This window comes from Carassius gibelio, chromosome B3, assembly GCF_023724105.1.
Source record: "Carassius gibelio isolate Cgi1373 ecotype wild population from Czech Republic chromosome B3, carGib1.2-hapl.c, whole genome shotgun sequence".
NCBI classification, from domain to species: Eukaryota; Metazoa; Chordata; class Actinopteri; order Cypriniformes; family Cyprinidae; genus Carassius; species Carassius gibelio.
Window position 1 is genome coordinate 29,991,059 of NC_068398.1, and position 18,454 is coordinate 30,009,512.

At 37.6% G+C, this 18,454-nt stretch overlaps 1 protein-coding gene across 1 annotated transcript; it reads left to right on the forward strand.

Moving 5' to 3' along the window:
• The first annotated feature begins 1,382 nt into the window (after positions 1 to 1,382).
• On the forward strand, positions 1,383 to 17,605 carry LOC127951825 (voltage-dependent calcium channel gamma-4 subunit-like). The gene is made up of 4 exons (XM_052549864.1): positions 1,383 to 1,862; positions 11,825 to 11,908; positions 12,028 to 12,168; positions 14,285 to 17,605. Exons 1-4 carry the CDS (start codon positions 1,646 to 1,648, stop codon positions 14,803 to 14,805), a joined length of 963 nt encoding a protein of 320 aa, XP_052405824.1. The 5' UTR covers positions 1,383 to 1,645; the 3' UTR covers positions 14,806 to 17,605.
• The last annotated feature ends 849 nt before the right edge of the window (positions 17,606 to 18,454 follow it).

Below are 18,454 nucleotides of genomic sequence, written 5' to 3' on the forward strand. Positions count from 1 at the left end.
TATTCTATTCTATTTCCCATTTTCAAAACAGCTTGTCCTATGTAGGTTCTTCAGGATGCTAAAGCCTATTCTATTCTATTCTATTCTAATCTCAATTTTACAAATTACTTGTCCTAAAGAGGTTTTCAGGGATGTTGGAGTCTTAGGGGATTCATATGTAGGTTTTAGTCATATGTAAGTTATAACTATGTTTTTTATTATACAAAATATGACTAATAAAACCACACACAAGTCAAAAATATGCAAAGTGTAGACAAACACACTGGTAATCAGAAACATCATGTAAAATGTTTTTTTTTCTCCATCTCTTGAAAAGAATGTAGGGAACCAGCTAGTTGTCAATAGATCGTTTCCATTTGCTTGCTATTGATGAAGTCCTGTGTTCATCTCGATCGGCCCAATCAGTGAGTCTGCAGTCAGGGCGCTCTGAGTGCTCCAGCCACACATTCTCCATCGATCCACTGGCCTGATCACACACTCATCTGGGGATCCGGCTCGTTTTCTTAGGTACTCCAACTCCACCATACTTATTACACTATAAATATAACAAAACAATCTCCAGTCTTAAATGGTAACAGCACACCCGCACTTCTGTTTTGATATAATGGTGTGTGTGTTCCCTGAAAAACATTCATATTGCTAATGGATTTAGAGCCTTCCTTGTTCAATAGTGCCATTTTTGTGTAAAATATGTTAAGATAACAAACAACCTGCTGCTGCAGTAATGTCTGTTTCCCAGGAGAGACTGAATAATCATTTTACTCTGAGGGTCCAGGCGTACTAGATTGAAGGAGAACAGTTTTATCAGGTACTTGATTCAAACTCAGTCACAATCACTTTTTAATGGCTCCCAAAGAGGATCCTCAAGGATTCAGAGAACTGTTTCATCTGCTCATCTTGCTGTAATTGCTGGTCAAATGACTGCTGGTTGGAAGGAGGGTATTATATACTGGATTATTTCTCTGATGTAACGCCACTAATCAAATAGATACCATGGTACTTCCATGCTATTTTAAAGATTTCTTATGGAATGCTTGGAAGTTCCTTGGAGAACCATGTGAATGGCTCGATTCATAAATAGAGTAAGCTTTCAGTACCATGGTGCAGTATATATCAAAAAGTATCAGTCTAATCTAATACCATCAATTGCATTGTACCTTTTTTAAGGGTATTTTTGTATACTGATGAGAAAAATATTATGATATAATATTTGTTTCCCCGGGTATGTTTTTTTTTTTTTATAAATAATAAAAAAATCTATATTTTATACATAAACAATAAAATTGTTGAAGTTTTCCTTCATCATGTTGATGGTGGAGAGATGCGAGAGCATCATCTTATTCTTCAGGCCATGTGTGTTTCTCATTGGTTCGTGTGACTGAAGGTGGGGTTTGAAGATCGCAATCCCAAATCAAAGCCATCTGAGTTTGGAAAAGAGGGATCATGCGATAATAGGAAATGCACGAGGTGGTGATCAAAACTCCTCAGAAAGCATAGAAAAGAAGCAACCCCGACGAGTGAGCTCGCGCAGCAACATGTGGACGAGGCGCGCTCAAGTTTCCTGATCACACTGCCTCGACTGTCAGAACAAAGCGGCGCAAACGCGATGTGTGGATTATTATTATTATTATTATTATGAGTGGCCATGGCGGGGTGTGACCGTGGGGTTCAGATGCTGCTGGCCACCGTCGGGGCTTTCGTGGCGTTCAGTCTGATGAGCATCGCCATCGGGACCGACTACTGGCTTTATTCTCGCGCATACATCTGTAACGCCACCAACATCAGCACGGACGAGACGCAGCCCAAGAAGGTCCGCGGAGATCTCACGCACTCCGGGCTCTGGAGGATCTGCTGCATAGAGGGTACCATGTGCTTCACATCCTTTCTTAAGCTTGAGTTTTAAAAGAGAGACAACGAAAGTGCATTGTTCAGCCTTTCTCTTCACACAAAGAAAGTCTTGCTTTAGGAGGCTTTTGTTCTTCATCTGCGTCCAGGTGAACTCAAAACAGATTAATAACCCACCCAGATACACGAAAGTGAACAAGATGCACGGGTTTTCTTCATAAACAGGACTTTAGGAAAGAAGCAACACAAATGTGAGATCATTTATATCTTCTAGACAGCAAGTGAAAATCCACTTTTAAAAGTAAAGCTGCTTCTCGATGCCATAGATGAATCGTTTTTGGCTTAACATCTGAAGAACCTTTCATTTCACTATATATATATATATATATAGTGGCGAAAGAAGGTTCTTCAGATTATATAAAGGCAAGAAAGAGATGGTCTTCAAAGAGCCTTTGACTGAATTAACCCAAAATGGCTCTTCTATGACATCGCTCTGAAGAACCTTTTAAGCACTTTTATTTTTAAGAGTGCAGAATAGAGTTTCAATCAAAGTCAGATCTCGGATGTGTTCGTTGATCACTGTATGTGCATCGTCTGACATCCGGTCATGAATTTTTGGGAGAAACATCTAAAGCATAGTTCATATCATGCAGTGAAAAAGCAGTGAAATGGTCCTCTGGGTGGCCTTTCATCCACAGGATCTGTCAGCTACTCATCCAAACTCATTCACTGGGCTCGGATCTTAACTTGACGTTCACTTGGAAGGGAGTGAAAATGCTCCCCGTTTCTCTGGGTGCACACCAGCGGGTTTCTTGAATGGACAGAGAGGCGTAATCGAGTCCAGAGATTCTCCTCATAAAACCTCGTCCCTCATTCATGTCTTTCTTGCATTTGAAGCTGTTGCTTGGAAACAATATGTCTGAAATCGCTATGGTAACGTGGCCAGTGTTTAAAAATAGATGAATCTGTTGCTTCTTATGATTGTCCATGAAAAAGCACAAGACAGACAGACGGATGAATAGACAAACAGATGTTTAAAAGCCTATATATTTGAATCATTTGGAGAGATGAAAGGTTTTTCTCAGAATATATGCAGTTGTGACAGAGCTTTGACTCAGACAGTCAGACTGGTTACATCACACGCGCGCTCATAGGCTAAACAAGGACATCAGAGTTGATGAACAGTGCTAACTTATTGCTTATCTTTTAATAAAAGTGGGACGATAACATCGCCAGGCTTCATTTTAAGAGCAGAACTCATAACGACAAAAGAAAATCAATTCGTTTCTCAGGAAATCATCAGAAATTGACCACTACTTAGTCTATTGTCATTTTAAAGAGTGAAAACATTTGATTTACACCCACTGAAAGAAGAAATTTAGTAAAAAATTAAATAAAAAAAACATTTCTTATTTTATTTTATTCAAGTGCTGCTGATATCCAAAGTTAAGAGCACATAAGTCATGGTTTATGCTTATTTATTTGCTCATTTTATTCAAGCTGAAAAAAACGTGTTATTCTATCTAGAATAATACAGTTTTGACCTCATTTCTTGTTGTAACGTTTCTCATGTACTGTAAATGAAATCTAATTAACAAATAATTAATAATATATTACTTTATAATAAATAAATGATTTTAAACTTTTGCATCACGTAGGAAAAATTTGAAATAAAATATAATTCTTTTGTTTCTTTTTTAACGTTTATTAAGGTTTTATTAAATTAAAGTTTATTTAGGTGTGTTACTTAACTGTACCATATAAAATAAAATAAAATAAAATAAATGAGCCCTGAGTGTATTTAATTGACTATGGTTTGTAAGATTAGGGGTTATTGGAAGGGAAGAGCTGTCACTGTTGCCATTCCCAGTGTGCGCAACAGATCTGTAATTAAATGCAGTGTCTGAAAGGCCACAGAGTCTCTCATTAGCCACCGGGTTTGACTTCCGCCACCGATCCACATTGAATAACACATATTCAATGTCATAACGAGCTTTGAGCATGTGCCAGGTGCCTTACCGCCGATCTCGCCCTTCACTTTTCCTGCATAAACATCAAATAAACAGCCTGAATTAAACAGTAATGTCAATGATAGATCTGTGATGGAAATAAATCACAGCTGTATTTAGTCATTCCTTCTGCTGTTAATAGAAATATCTTTTAAGAACAAAAAACAATTATTATATTTATTTTTAGTGGGAAAAAAAACTGTAAATAGAGTTTTATATTTTTATTTTCATTTTAAACATACATAACAATGTAGACAATAAGCCACTCAACAGTGAGAGGTACACAAAATGACAGCAAAGAAATAAAAATACACTAAATAAATAACACAATAAAAAAAAAACAATCCCCTAAGTACTTGAAATAAAAAGACAAATAAATAGACTTAGTTACACAGAAGTAACAAAAGATATATAAAAAAATCAAATGACACATATATGCAGCTATATATATGTATATATATATATATATATATATATATATATATATATATATATATATATATATATATATATATATATATATATATATATATATGTATATATGTATATTATTCTGCATATTCAAATACACATATTCAAATACATATAGGGAGAATTTTAGTAGATTTGTCTGAGATTCTGCTTCCTTCTACTAATAAATAGTATTGCTTCAGTGTTTATATACTATTATAGTAATTATTTAGTATAATATTTTTGGAATTAGCCTATATTTTTAGTTATCAGTTTTCATTTTAAATATGTTTAAGATTTAGTAATTTTGTTATGTAATTTTGTTTTTATTATTATTATTATTATTATTATTATTTCTGTTCAGCTTTCATTTTATTTCAGATTTAGTTTTAGTCATTTTAGTATATCAGTTTATTTCAGTTCGTTGCAATTAAACATTTCTAATGTTCATTCTCATTCTTCTCAACACTTTTTAATTAATTGATTTATTTATTTACTTATTCATTCATTCAATTCTAGTTGATTTTAGTTACGTTGTTATTTTAGTTTTAGTTAACATCAGCAGTGCCAATGAGACCTCATTGACCTTTTTTATTTTTGTCAATGCAAGCGTGTGGCTGTTTGTTGGGGCTTTGTTTTATGGTTGCTCAGGAATTTAAAGTGACTACAACATTGTTATGCAGTTGCTAGGGTGTTCTGGGTTGTTGCTAGGGTGATGCTAAGTGGTTTCTAATATGTTCTGAGTGCTTTCTAGCCTGCAGTCCCTCCTTCAGTGAAAATACATTTGAGATTTGATGTCCAAAGTATAATACTCAGTTTTAGTAGTTCTAACCATAAGTATCCACAATAACAATACTGATACTTGATTGGTTTAACTTCTCGACAAGATGAATGATTGGCTGCCCTTCCCCAATTCACAGTTATGACAAAATGCTGGAGGCGGCAGAAGGCAGGGAATGTGGCAGCTGTTTCGTGACCAAGCTGGATGTGCCCATAGGGGATGTGGGTTAGCGAGGCAGGGGTGGGGCTTTTGGCATGGGGGAGACGAGTGTGCTGCTGTCTGCTGTATTAAACCACAATGAAGATGTCAAAGGCATCCTTGGAGACATTATGGAAATCAGATTGTTGGATCAGACCTGAGGTTGCCATGGAGAAGACATGTTCAGCGATGAGCATTGTTACCTCCAGGCAGGCCGCAGGGACCGAGCGCTCGCTTTCTCCCCTCTCTCTTCGCTCCCTCTCTGATGTGCCTCCGTGTCAGTCAAGCGAGGTTCCTTATTTTGTCTTTATGAGGCTAGATACACTTCAGTCACTCGGCCAACAACCATCTCCTATAAATCAACAGCCTGAGCGGAGCTTTACATAAGATCCTACGGCTCACCAGGCTCACTGTACACACTTACAGGAGTTATAAAGTCTGCACAACGGGGTCTCCAAGTCTGAGAACACTCTTCAAATGGCTGATTGGTTTCGTTAAACCTGGAAATAAACAGGGTTGTTGAACATTTGAACAATGAAGGGTGAGATTTTCTCGCTTTCTTTGAGCACCGGATCTTTGGATCATTTTTGGATCATGTTGGTGATCGGGTTTTGTTTTTACAGTTAAATAATTTAACATTTTTATATTAAATTACAAAACTTATCATTTAAGATGTCTAATAGAGATGCTGAAGGCCTTGCAATCAAATAAACTGGGGACAAAACAACAAATAAAGATGTACACTATTTCTGGCATATGAAAACAGAGATAGAATAGAATAGAATTGAATTGAGATGTACAATATTTCTGGCATGTGTATACCCAGAGAAGAGAAGAGAAGAGAAGAGAAGAGAAGAGAAGAGAAGAGAAGAGAAGAGAAGAGAAGAGAAGAGAGATGTACAGTATTTCTGGCATATGTAAATCGAGAGAGAATAGAATAGAATAGAATAGAATAGAATAGAATAGAATAGAATAGAATAAAGATGCAAAATATTCATGGCATATGTAAAAAGTGAATAGAATAAAGAATAAAATAAAATAGTCTCCAATAGAAAAGAAAAAGATAGTATTTCTGTCATATGTAAAAGAGAGTAAATAGAACAGAACATACTAGAATAGAATAGAATAGAATAGAATAGAATAGAATAAAGATGTAAAATATTTCTGGCATAGAATAGAATACAATAGAATAGAATAGAATAGAATAGTCTTTTGTCATTATAAACAGGTGCAATTGATCTCTATTTTGGCTTCTCCCTTGTAATTAATAAAGAAATCAAAAGAACAATACTTATGAATAATAGATAAATAAATAACAATAAAATAAGTACCAGCTATATAAAAGCTATTGTTGCATTATCCATATTAAAATGCATGAGCCATGAAAACTCTTTTTTTTTTTTTAACAGACAAATTATAGATTAACATAATATCACATTAATTATCTGTCATAATGATACTAATTATAAGCCAATGTTAGTGGTTAAAATTTCTGCATGTGCATCACTAATTAGAAAGCAAATCTTGAGTGCACACTGGGAAAAAGAATTATTGTTTCTCCTCATATATTTACTGAAGAGTATACCATTGTTGACGGATTTTATTATACAGTTTTTGTCTTAAGGGGTTCTAAGGATATGTTAAATTAAATGTATGCATTTAGCGGACGCTTTTATCCAAAGCGACTTAACAGTGCTTTCAGGCTATCAATTTTTACCTATCATGTGTTCCCGGAGAATCAAACCAGCAGTTTTAACTTTGTAAGAACCAATGTATTCAGATTCAGAATGACATGGAGTTGACATCACATTTTACTTTAGTAATGTGACATACTTTAGACTAGAGTGAAAGAGGACATTTCAAAAGAAAGAAGCATAGGGTATAACTTCACACTTTGTTAATTGATTAAATTATGAAAAGTGGTCTCTGAATAAGACCACAAACGTGTATTTTAAAAACTGAATATGGATCTCTAACTGTATCTTATAACTTGAAAAAAAAACAAAAAAAATCTAATCAGCTAATAAACTCAAAACACCTGCAAAGACTTTAAATGGTCTCTCAGTCTAGTTCTGTAGGCTACACAATCATGGGGAAGACTGCTGACTTGACAGTTGTCCAAAAGACGATCATTGACACCTTGCACAAGGAGGGCAAGACACACAAGGTCATTGCAAAAGAGGCTGGCTGTTCACAGAGCTCTGTGTCCAAGCACGTTAATAGAGAGGTGAAGGGAAGGAAAAGATTTGGTAGAAAAAAGTGTACAAGCAATACACTCAAAAAAATGAATTTTTAGTTTTGTTCACTTTACCTGAACAATTCATGTTGAATTAATGCCATTTTGGCTATTTTTCATTTCAACATGATTGTGTCATGTTAAACTGACTTAAACCTGTCTCTCGTTGGTTTAACATAAAGTTTTCATTTTGAAAGAACATGTTTCAATCAAGTCCCTCAAAATAAGTTTTACACTTCCCATCATGCTTTGCACAGGACTGGATATGGGGAGAGAAAATGTTGAAATAAAGTGTTATTTTATGCAGTTTTTAATAAAATGTGATAATAAGGAGACTTTTTCATGTATAATGCTCTATTATGTGGGCATTTTAAAAGACTTTATATTGGTGTATTTTGTGCGAGTTACCATTGTGGTGAAGTGTGGAGCTTGTGGTTGGGTTGGGTTGAGGACCTGGTTGAAAGAACGTCTAAAATACTTCATTTAAAAAAAAGCAACTTTAATGAGAGTGCTAGTGTATGATGTACACATAGTAACATCCTTAAACTGCAAACAATTAACATCATGTGTACAGAAAAGTTATATCTTACTTGCTAATGTTTTTATAACACTTTGGCTAAACTTGCATGGACAGTGGTTCTACATGATGTAAACATATTATCTCTACTCAGATATTTCATGTAGGATGAACTAAAGCAAACTGAGTAAACTCAACTAAAGGTAGACAAGTCCTTATAACTTGATTTATTCATGTCCAAATAACATGGTACAAACATGTGGAACCACTGTCCATGATAGAATCATGTTCAGCCAAAGAGTCATTTTTTTGAGTGTAGGGATAACTGCAGCCCAGAGAGGATTGTGAAACAAAACCCATTTAAAAATGTGGGGGAGATTCACAAAGAGTGGACTGCAGCTGGAGTCAGTGCTTCAAGAACCACTACACACAGACGTATGAGAGACATGGGTTTCAGCTGTCGCACTCCTTGTGTCGAGACACTGTTGAACAACAGACAGCGTCAGAAGCTTCTATAGAGAAAAAGGACTGGACTACTGCTGAGTGGTCCAAAGTAATGTTCCCTGATGAAAGTACATTTTGCATTTGCTTTGGAAATCAGGGTCCCAGAGTCTGGAGGAAGAGAAGAGAGGCACACAATCCACGTTGCTTGAGGTCCAGTGTAAAGTTTCCACAGTCAGTGATGGTTTGGGGTGCCATGTCATCTGCTGGTGTTGGTCCACTGTGTTTTTTGAGGTCCAAGGTCAACGCAGCCGTATACAAGGAAGTTTAAGATCACTTCATGCTTCCTGCTGCTGACCAACTTTATGGAGATGCAGATTTCATTTTCCAACAGGACTTGTCACCTGCACACAGTGTCAAAGCTACCAGTACCTGGTTTAAGGACCATGGTATCCCTGTTCTTAATTGACCAGCAAACTCGCCTGATCTTAATCACATAGAAAATCTATGGGGTATTGTGAAGAGGAAGATGCGATATCCTAGACCCAACAATGCAGAAGAGATGAAGGCAAATATCAGAGCAACTTGGGCTCTCATAACACCTGAGCAGTGCCACAGACTGATCGACTCCATGGCACGCTGCATTACTGCAGTAATTCAGGCAAAAGGAGCCCAAACTAAGTATTGAGTGCTGTACATGCTCATACTTTTAATGTTCATACTTTTGAGTTGGCTAAGATTTCTAAAACTCCTTTCTTTGTATTGGTCTTAAGTAATATTCACATTTTCTGAGATACTGAATTTTTATAATCAGCAAAATCAAAATAAATAAACATTTGAAATATATCAGTCTGTGTGTAATGAATGAATATAACACATCTGTGACAATGTTTCAGATTCAAGATATATATTGTTTTACTTTACAATATTTTACAGAGATTTTTTTTCTTTTTCACAATGACTAGACTAGAAAAAACATGTCCCACTTTCTCAGACCTATTTAATACTAATTAATTTGCTCCTTTTTTAACACTAGACCCAATTAATGGCATGCTGGGCCACACAAAAGCTGTGTCACAGGGAGTAGACTCCACCTGGAGACAGACAGAGGGAGGGAGGTTTGCAATGTGACACTTTATGATGTATGTTAAGACCTTAAAGTCTTGCCAAGTTCATTCACCATTTAGAAATATGTCACATTATGGAATTAAAATTGTTAGTGAATATGGTTTCATACCAGCTTTTATTATTATCTTTTTTACATTTTAAATACAGAACATTTTCTGTATCAGAAAATCTTTTTTTTTTTGTTTTTGAGATTGCCTTTTCTGGTAAATACACCATACACATTTCTCATCACATAGAATCATATTTTTTTTATTTTTTTTAACACCATCAAATATATCAAACTGCAGAGACGCAGTTCTGATGAATGGAAAAGAAGGCAGGGTTTCAACATGTTTTTTAAATATGCAATGTTTATATTGAAGATGCTGAAAAACTTTCAGCTAATCAAAATTAGGATAGAGAAAAATTGTGCTTACATACAAAACATCACATTTGATGGCATTTAAAACTGTATTGGAGTATTTACAGCATTTTGGATTTAAACAATATTGCAATGCTGAGCCTATTGGATAGACATACACTCACCTAAAGGATTATTAGGAACACCTGTTCAATTTCTGATTAATGCAATTATCTAATCAACCAATCACATGGCAGTTGCTTCAATGCATTTAGGGGTGTGGTCCTGGTCAAGACAATCTCCTGAACTCCAAACTGAATGTCAGAATGGGAAAGAAAGGTGATTTAAGCAATTTTGAGCATGGCATGGTTGTTGGTGCCAGACTATGTCTTGAGTATTGAGCACTTGGTCTGAGTATTTAACAATCTGCTCAGTTACTGGGATTTTCACGCACAACCATTTCTAGGGTTTACAAAGAATGGTGTGAAAAGGGAAAAACATGCGGCAGTCCTGTGGGCAAAAATGCCTTGTTGATGCTAGAGGTCAGAGGAGAATGGGCCAACTGATTCAAACTGATAGAAGAGCAACTTTGACTGAAATAACCACTCGTTACAACCGAGGTATGCAGCAAAGCATTTGTGAAGCCACAACACACACAACCTTGAGGTGGATGGGCTACAAAGGCAGAAGACCCCACCGGGGGAGCACTCATCTCCAATACAAATAGGGAAAAGAGGCTGCAATTTGCATGAGATCACCAGAATTGGACAGTTGACGACTGGAAAAATGTTGCCTGGTCTAAAGAGTCTCGATTTCTGTTGAGACATTCAGATGGTAGAGAATTTGGCATAAACAGAATAAGAACATGGATCCATCATGCCTTGTTACCACTGTGCAGGCTGCTGGTGGTGGTGTTACGGTGGGGGGGGGGGGATGTTTTCTTGACACACTTTAGGCCCCTTAGTGCCAATTGGGCATTGTTTAAATGCCACGACCTACCTGAGCATTGTTTCTGACCATGTCCATCCCTTTATGACCACCATGTACCCATGCTCTTATGGCTACTTCCAGGAGGATAACGCACCATGTCACAAAGCTCAAATCATTTCAAATTGGTTTCTTGAACATGACAATGAGTTCACTAAACTAAAATGGCCCCCAGAGTCACCAGATCTAAACCCAATAGAGCATCTTTGGGATGTGGTGGAACGGGAGCTTCGTGCCCTGGATGTGAATCCCACAAATCTCCATCAACTGCAAGATGCTATCCTATCAATATGGGCCAACATCTCTAAAGAATGCTTTCAGCACCTTGTTGAATCAATTCCATGTAGAATTAAGGCAGTTCTGAAGGCGAAAGGGGGTAAAAACACAGTATTAGTATGGTGATCCTAATAATCCTTTAGGTGAGTGTACATCTAGCACATGTTCACAGAGAAAAATAATTAAAAAGCCCAGTAGAACACAAAAATGATTTTACTGTAAATAGCACAGAGTAATTGCATCATCTGCTTCAGAAAAGGCACAAAGCAGACTTCTTACTTAAGTGTGTGTTAGACCTTGTACATGCTCATACCGGTAATCTTATGCTTTGTTCACACATAGCATCAAAACTGTAATTTACAGGTTATTTTCCAGAAAGGGTTGTATGTGTGAAAGCCCCGGTTGACTTTAAAATCTGTCACTGAACAATTACAAGGCTTAAAATTGTATCATCTACTGCTTCATAACAGAAAAAAATTCATACCATATGCAGGATGTTTTTTGTTATTTGTTAAATAGTTTGTTCTGCTGCCCAGTATTCTCACCTATGCTTGGAGATTTGCATTTTTTCCAGGTCCTCATGACTCTAAACCTGACCATTTGCATATTTTTGTAGGTCTCAACAAAGGAAGTTGTTACCGAATCAATCATTTTCCAGATGACAATGATTATGACACAGACAGCTCTGAATATCTCTTACGTGAGTGACTCTCTCTTCAGAAATAATACAGTGTTACTGTCTATATCTCAATGTTCTTATTGTGCACCTTTAGATATCTTGCTAAAGTAAAAGCTGTGTTTATATGTGTGTGTTAACAGGTATCGTGCGCGCCTCCAGTGTGTTCCCCATCCTCAGTACCATTCTGCTGTTGCTGGGGGGGCTATGTGTCGGGATAGGACGCATCTACAACAAGATGAACAACATATTACTCAGTGCAGGGATACTATTTGTGGCAGCAGGTAAACTTACTAATGACCAAATGCTAACATGCACATGGGGTCTTTGTGTGTAATCACTTAAAACACTTTTAGCACCACCATTATCAAATACAATTTGTTGACAGAATATAACTGGAACTTAAGGTAACACTTTAGAATAAGTTACACTTTTTAACTATTAACTATGACATTTCTCTCAATATATTCTTTATTTGCTGCTTATTAATAGTTAGTAAGGTAGTTGTTAGGTTTAGGTATTTGGTAAGATAAGGGATGTAGAAAAAGATCATGTAAAATAAGGCATTAATATGTTCTTAATTTGCACTAATACATGGCTAATATTCTAGTAATATGCATGCTAATAAGCAACTAATAGGTGTTACCTATTCTAAAGTGTTACCGAACTGAATATAGGAGAATTTCTATGCTCTGATAGCACAACTTATCCCTGCTGTTACTGGTAGGTGAACTGGAACTAAGGGGGTGACAACTCCCCCACATTTTTAGCTGTTATTCAACTGTATTTAGTGGGCTGATATTGTTTGTTCTAAAAGCGCATTCCTTTTATTCACTATATTTTCATAACCGGATACACCTACTGTAAGGTTGGTGAAAAGACTTGGCCGGTCATGGATTTCCTAGATTCGGCAATTGCAATTGTTCATAATTACCACAATATACTGTATCAGCATGTCTACAATATTGGAAAGGTCAAGATCCACAAGTAAAGCAAGTGATTAATTGGGGCTAATTGGACCATGCCAGTGAAATGGAGGCTAGCTTCAAAGAATTGTCCAGTAAATTTCACTTTCCTGGCCTCAAGAATAGATTCTATGTTCTTTAGCATTCCCATCACACATGACAGTAGACACTGGTTCAAATCCCACTCAGAGTGGTACGAATAAGACCAGTTGCATTGGTAAGAGCTATGCAGGCAGACCTCACTCCCTTGGCTTCAAGAGGCGTACTGCAATTGATTCTAGAGACTGTCGTATTTTGCGTCTTTGTTAGCAGATTGCCTCCCATGCTGGTTGACACTGGTTTAAATCTTGGTGCCATGACCCCAAATGGGAGTGAGCTTTAGTATGGAGAGTGTAACAGAGGCAAGCTTTGCAGGTAAACCTTATTCCCCTGGCCTCAAGGCTAGAGGCTTTGTTCTTTAGCATCCTTGTTAATATTCTTGTTACACATGACAGTTGACATTTATTCAAATCCCTAACAGAGGAGTGCAAGTAGGACCTGTTACATTGGTGCTGTGGCCCAAATAGGAGGGAGGTTTAGGGGGTAAGTGACAGAAGCAAGCTAATAAGAGCTATGCACATAGACCTCCCTTCCTTGACCTCAAGAGGCACACGAGCAACTGATGTTAGAGTCTGTGGTCTTTAGCATTGTTAGCAAATGGCCTTCCATTCTGTTTCAAATCCTAGTGCCATGACCCAGATCAGAATGAGATTTAGGGTAACAGAAGCAAGCTGTGCAGGTAAACCTCACTCACCTTGCATCAAGGCTAGAGGCTGTGTTCTCTCTTTGTTAGTATTCCCACCACACAGCATCCTTCTCAAGTGGCAGAGTTAAGACTAAATACATTGGCGCCATGACCCAAATAGGAGTGAGGTTTAGGAATGAGTTACAGAGGCAACCAGTAAGAGCTGTGCACATAGACTTCACTTCCATGGCCTCCAGAGGCACACTAGGAACTGGTGTTAAGCATCCTGGTTAGTGGATGGCCTCTCATGCTGGTTGACACTGGTTAAAATCTTGGTGCCATGACCCTGATGAGAGTGAACTTTAGGGTGAGTGTAACAGAAGCAATCTGTGCCGGTAAAATTCACTCCCCTGGCCTCAAGAGGCACACCACCAACTCATGCTTGAGGCTGCAGTCTATTGTATAGTTTAGCTCCAGTCTTTATTATACACACCTGAATCATCCAATCATTGTGTTTAGGGTTACTTGAAAATTACCAACAAATGTGTTATAGTGGGTTTGGGTTCCCCGACTTACACAAACTAACATAAACATATGCTGCTCAGAAGACATGTGCAGCCTGTGCCAAGTGCCATGTCTACGTTATTATTAACCACTGAGAAAATGTATCCCATTTTGTCTAAAATCTGTGTTGTGTTTTGTGTCTGGCAGGTTTGAGCAACATTATTGGTATAATTGTCTACATCTCCAGCAATGCCGGTGATCCCAGTGACAAGCGAGATGAAGACAAGAAGAACCAGTATAACTATGGTTGGTCTTTCTACTTCGGAGCGCTCTCTTTCATTGTGGCTGAGGCGGTGGCTGTTCTGGCTGTCAGTATCTACATTGAGAAGAGCAAGGAAGTACGATTCAAAGCACACCGTGAGTTCATCAAAGCTACCTCGTCCTCTTCACCGTATTCTCGCATACCTAGCTTTCGCTATCGTCGACGGCACTCGCGCTCCAGCTCTCGTTCAACGCAAGCATCTCGTGAAGCATCACCTGTGGGAATGAAGAGGATGAGCTCGGTGCCTGTTGGAGAGATCAACATGTACACATTGACAAGAGACCCCCTCAAGTCAGGGACGGACAGCTCCTACAGCCCAGACCACGATTCAGGATTCCTCCAAGTACACAACTGCTTTCCCAAAGACCTTAATGATGGGATCAACAGGAGGACAACACCTGTATGAGGGTAGACACTGGAATGGAAGAGATAATGTTAAGGCCATACTGAATGGATAGCCATCAGGTCTCGGTGGCCTGTGGCTGATGCCAGTGGAAGGATACACATTGGTCAAGCCAGTCAACCAGTGATGTCTCTCATCGGTGAAGGACAATCAGGAAAGAAGTTAAGAAGGAAAGATTTCATCTTAACATTCAACAACCATTTGGAACATGCTCATTTGTTTTTCTGCTTGCTTGGTCCTCACATATAAACTGAACATTTCAGAGATACTTATCTTCCATCAAAGGGCAAGACATGCAAATGTAAAATGGATGGTCTTTGGCAGATATTAAGAACTTTGAGTAAGCCAGTCCATTCCCTTGGTTGATACATATATTTTTGTTTGCCAGTACAGTGCCATACTCTCAATGTAAACCAATGTGATAATGACTCTCACAGTATGAGATGGTGCTAACATAGGCTCACAGCTGAAGCCTTCCCACTATTGTGTGTTCAGTATAGACTTAAATTGAATACTGAACGCCCTTGTTTGTGTCATGTGTTTGTAGCCACAGTTGTCTATTCAGTGTGCCTATCATCTTGGCAGTATCAACTGCTCAGACTTACTCTGGAGCCACTTTGCAACAGCGCAAAACTGTATTCCTCTCTTTTTGTTGTTGTTGTTAACTAGAAATATCAGTTGTATTACTAAATAATCACTGGGACAATTTAGTTTAGGAGATTTATGACTACTAATTGTGTATAAACACCCTGCTGAAAAGACCAGCTTGGATTTTCATGATGTTCTGACTGGTTTGTTATGGTCTGGTGCTTTCCTATGTGGCGAACCTGCTTAGACTTGCTGTTCATTAGCAAAATTTGACCAAGGAAGTTTTGCTGGTCTAAGTTAGCATGGTATAGCATTTGCCACCTATTTTATTTTTGTCATATTTCATATTTCTGAATGAAAGGCTGGATTGGACTTTGCCCATTGGAAAGTCTGAAAAGTGTACTCACGTTCCAAAAGAAATTAAATAAAATAAAAATTCCAATAATGTCCACGCAGCTGTTTTCCAAATAAAGAATATGAATGAGATTTGGGGCTGTAGTTAACCAGAATTTTCTCTTTATTCATCTCCATGATACCAGTTGCAATCATCAGACTGGAAAAGAAGATTATCAGTGAATAATAACTTGGATTACTAATGGACTACTATTATGATGCTTTTATGTCAAGTGAAGCCAATGGCTTATACACAATATTCCAATTGACTGAACCACTGAGTCACCTGAGAAGAAAATCAGTTCAATAAATGAATCATTTATTATAACTGTTTGTGTGAACTTGATTGTACAAAATACACTGAAATTATCTAAATTAAAAGACCGATTTGATCTCAAATCAGAAGCTCAACAGCCCCCGTTGTCATTCAGTTTGGTTATATGGAAAAGGGAGGCCAGGATATTTCTTTAAACAAATGAGCATTAGTGTAAAGTTAATGGAGCATGAGCAGAGCCAGACCAGTGGGTGAAACTTACATTACTTTAGTGACATCAACCAAAAAGGAAAATTATTTCAGCTGAATTTTTTTTAAAGATTACAAAGACAGGGAAAGACTATAGATACATTTTTCCATGTGTACTGATGAGTCATAAGCCCAGAGATGTTTATTAAGCAAGTAAATAGAGTTTTGATTTTTCGTTGTGTTTAAGCTAGTTCAGAAGTCTGGTTTCGACTCCAGGGTTCCTCGCATAGCACCAGCATCCAAAACACATCATATGATGGTGACCAGCCCTAATGGTCTTTTCAGCAGGGAAATATAGCAGTATTCAACCGGCCTCAAGTTTTATACTATCGCCTTGATTTCTGACTGCCATTGATAGTAGTTGTGTCAGTAGTTAACCAGTGTCATCGCTTTGTGAATCAGTCAAAGAGTGATGTAATTCCTCAGCCTTCATCTCCATCGAGGGGTTTCACCTCTACTAAAGCTCTTTGCCTGAATGTGAGTGGTGGCTGTGCAACGACCAAATGGGGCACCTTTGGGGATCTGACATTGTTCGAGTCCGCTGATAAAAGTAGTGCTGAGAAATGTCAGACATCCAGAAATGAGCTGGTCAGCCCTGAGAAGCATTTCAGCGACCGTTGATAAGTATCTAGGGCAGAGCAGTATGAAAGACATCAGTGTGGCCGATCCAGCCCTTTAGAAGACCATTCAAAGTGTCTTAGCCTCACCAGAGCCTTATGCCTGGATTTCTCTTTGAGTCGACAATATAACCTCATCTCTTCTTTGTTACTGCTGGTTTTCCTTTCCATCTTGCATCTCCTCGACAGATCCTTAGTCAAGAATCTATCGCTTTTTCCTACTAAGGACTACTGCACTATCCATGTGAGCGGTCAAATCTGCATCGCTAAAAGTGTTTCCTCACTAAAGGAGAGGTTGCAGATCGATGTAAATATCTGGTGTTTCACTAAATCCAAGCATTCACAGCTACCTTTTCTTAGTAAAGCCATTTTGACACAAGCTTTTGAGCCATGGCTCTTTGTAGAATGGTGTGTGGTGGGTAGATGTAACCGTTTGCATGTTTTTCTATAACCCATTGACTTTGTGTGCTTTTAACAGTATTATTAACAGGATGACTCCAGGATGCCTCACTGCCAAGCATCGCTCACTATAAATACCTGTAATGTTCTCTCTGTTCATCATGGAAGGCATTTTGTCCTTCTGGTTTTCTTGATTTGCCAATGTTGTTCTCAGTATTTCTCTGTATCACAGACAAGTCAACATATCGTTGCTCACATAAATAAATTGAATCGAGGAACGGTGTCTTGCTTATGCATATGTGCTTTGTTATGTGACTTGAGTGTTTCGGGACTAGGATTAATAAAACAGCCTAGCAGCCTATATTTGCATAATAGAGAACATAGTTAGAAAGACAATTCGTTTTTTTTTAAAAAGGCATTTGACGCTTTAAATTTAAATCCATTTTTTTCAATAATGTCAAGGCAGCTATTTTCCATATATTGGAAAGAATGACTGATGATTGGTGCTGTAATTGATCAAAATGATGTCCGTATTCATCTGGTTCTTAAAAGGCCAATAGTCTGACTCCATGATACCAGTTGCAATGGTTAACGTGACTGGAAAGGAAGATTATCAGTGAATAATAGCTTGGATTTACTGATTGGCTACTATTATGATGCTATTATTTCAAGTTGTCCTTATGACTCGTACACTATATTCAAATTGACTCAATTATTGAATCACCTGAAAACTGAATCAGTCCAGTGAATGAATCGTTCCAACTGTTTGTGTGAAATTGATCATATAATATACACTGAAAAGATCTAACCCAAAATGATTTGTTCACAAATCAAATGTAATTTTGAAGCTTTACTGCCCCAGTCCTCATTCACTTTCATTATATGGAAAAGCATGGCCAGGATATGCATTTGCATTATGGTCATACAGGTTTGAAATTACATGAGGGTGAGTAAATGACAGATTTGACATATTATAAAGCACATGTGCTATTCTTCTTCTATGAATAATGCTGATATACTCTGAGGATGAAACCAAATGAAGAATGCTGTGCAAAATGTAAAAAAAAGGGGGCCAAAATGTCAGAATTTTAAACATTTTCAGATACAATCCATTGACGCTAGCTTCCTTCTC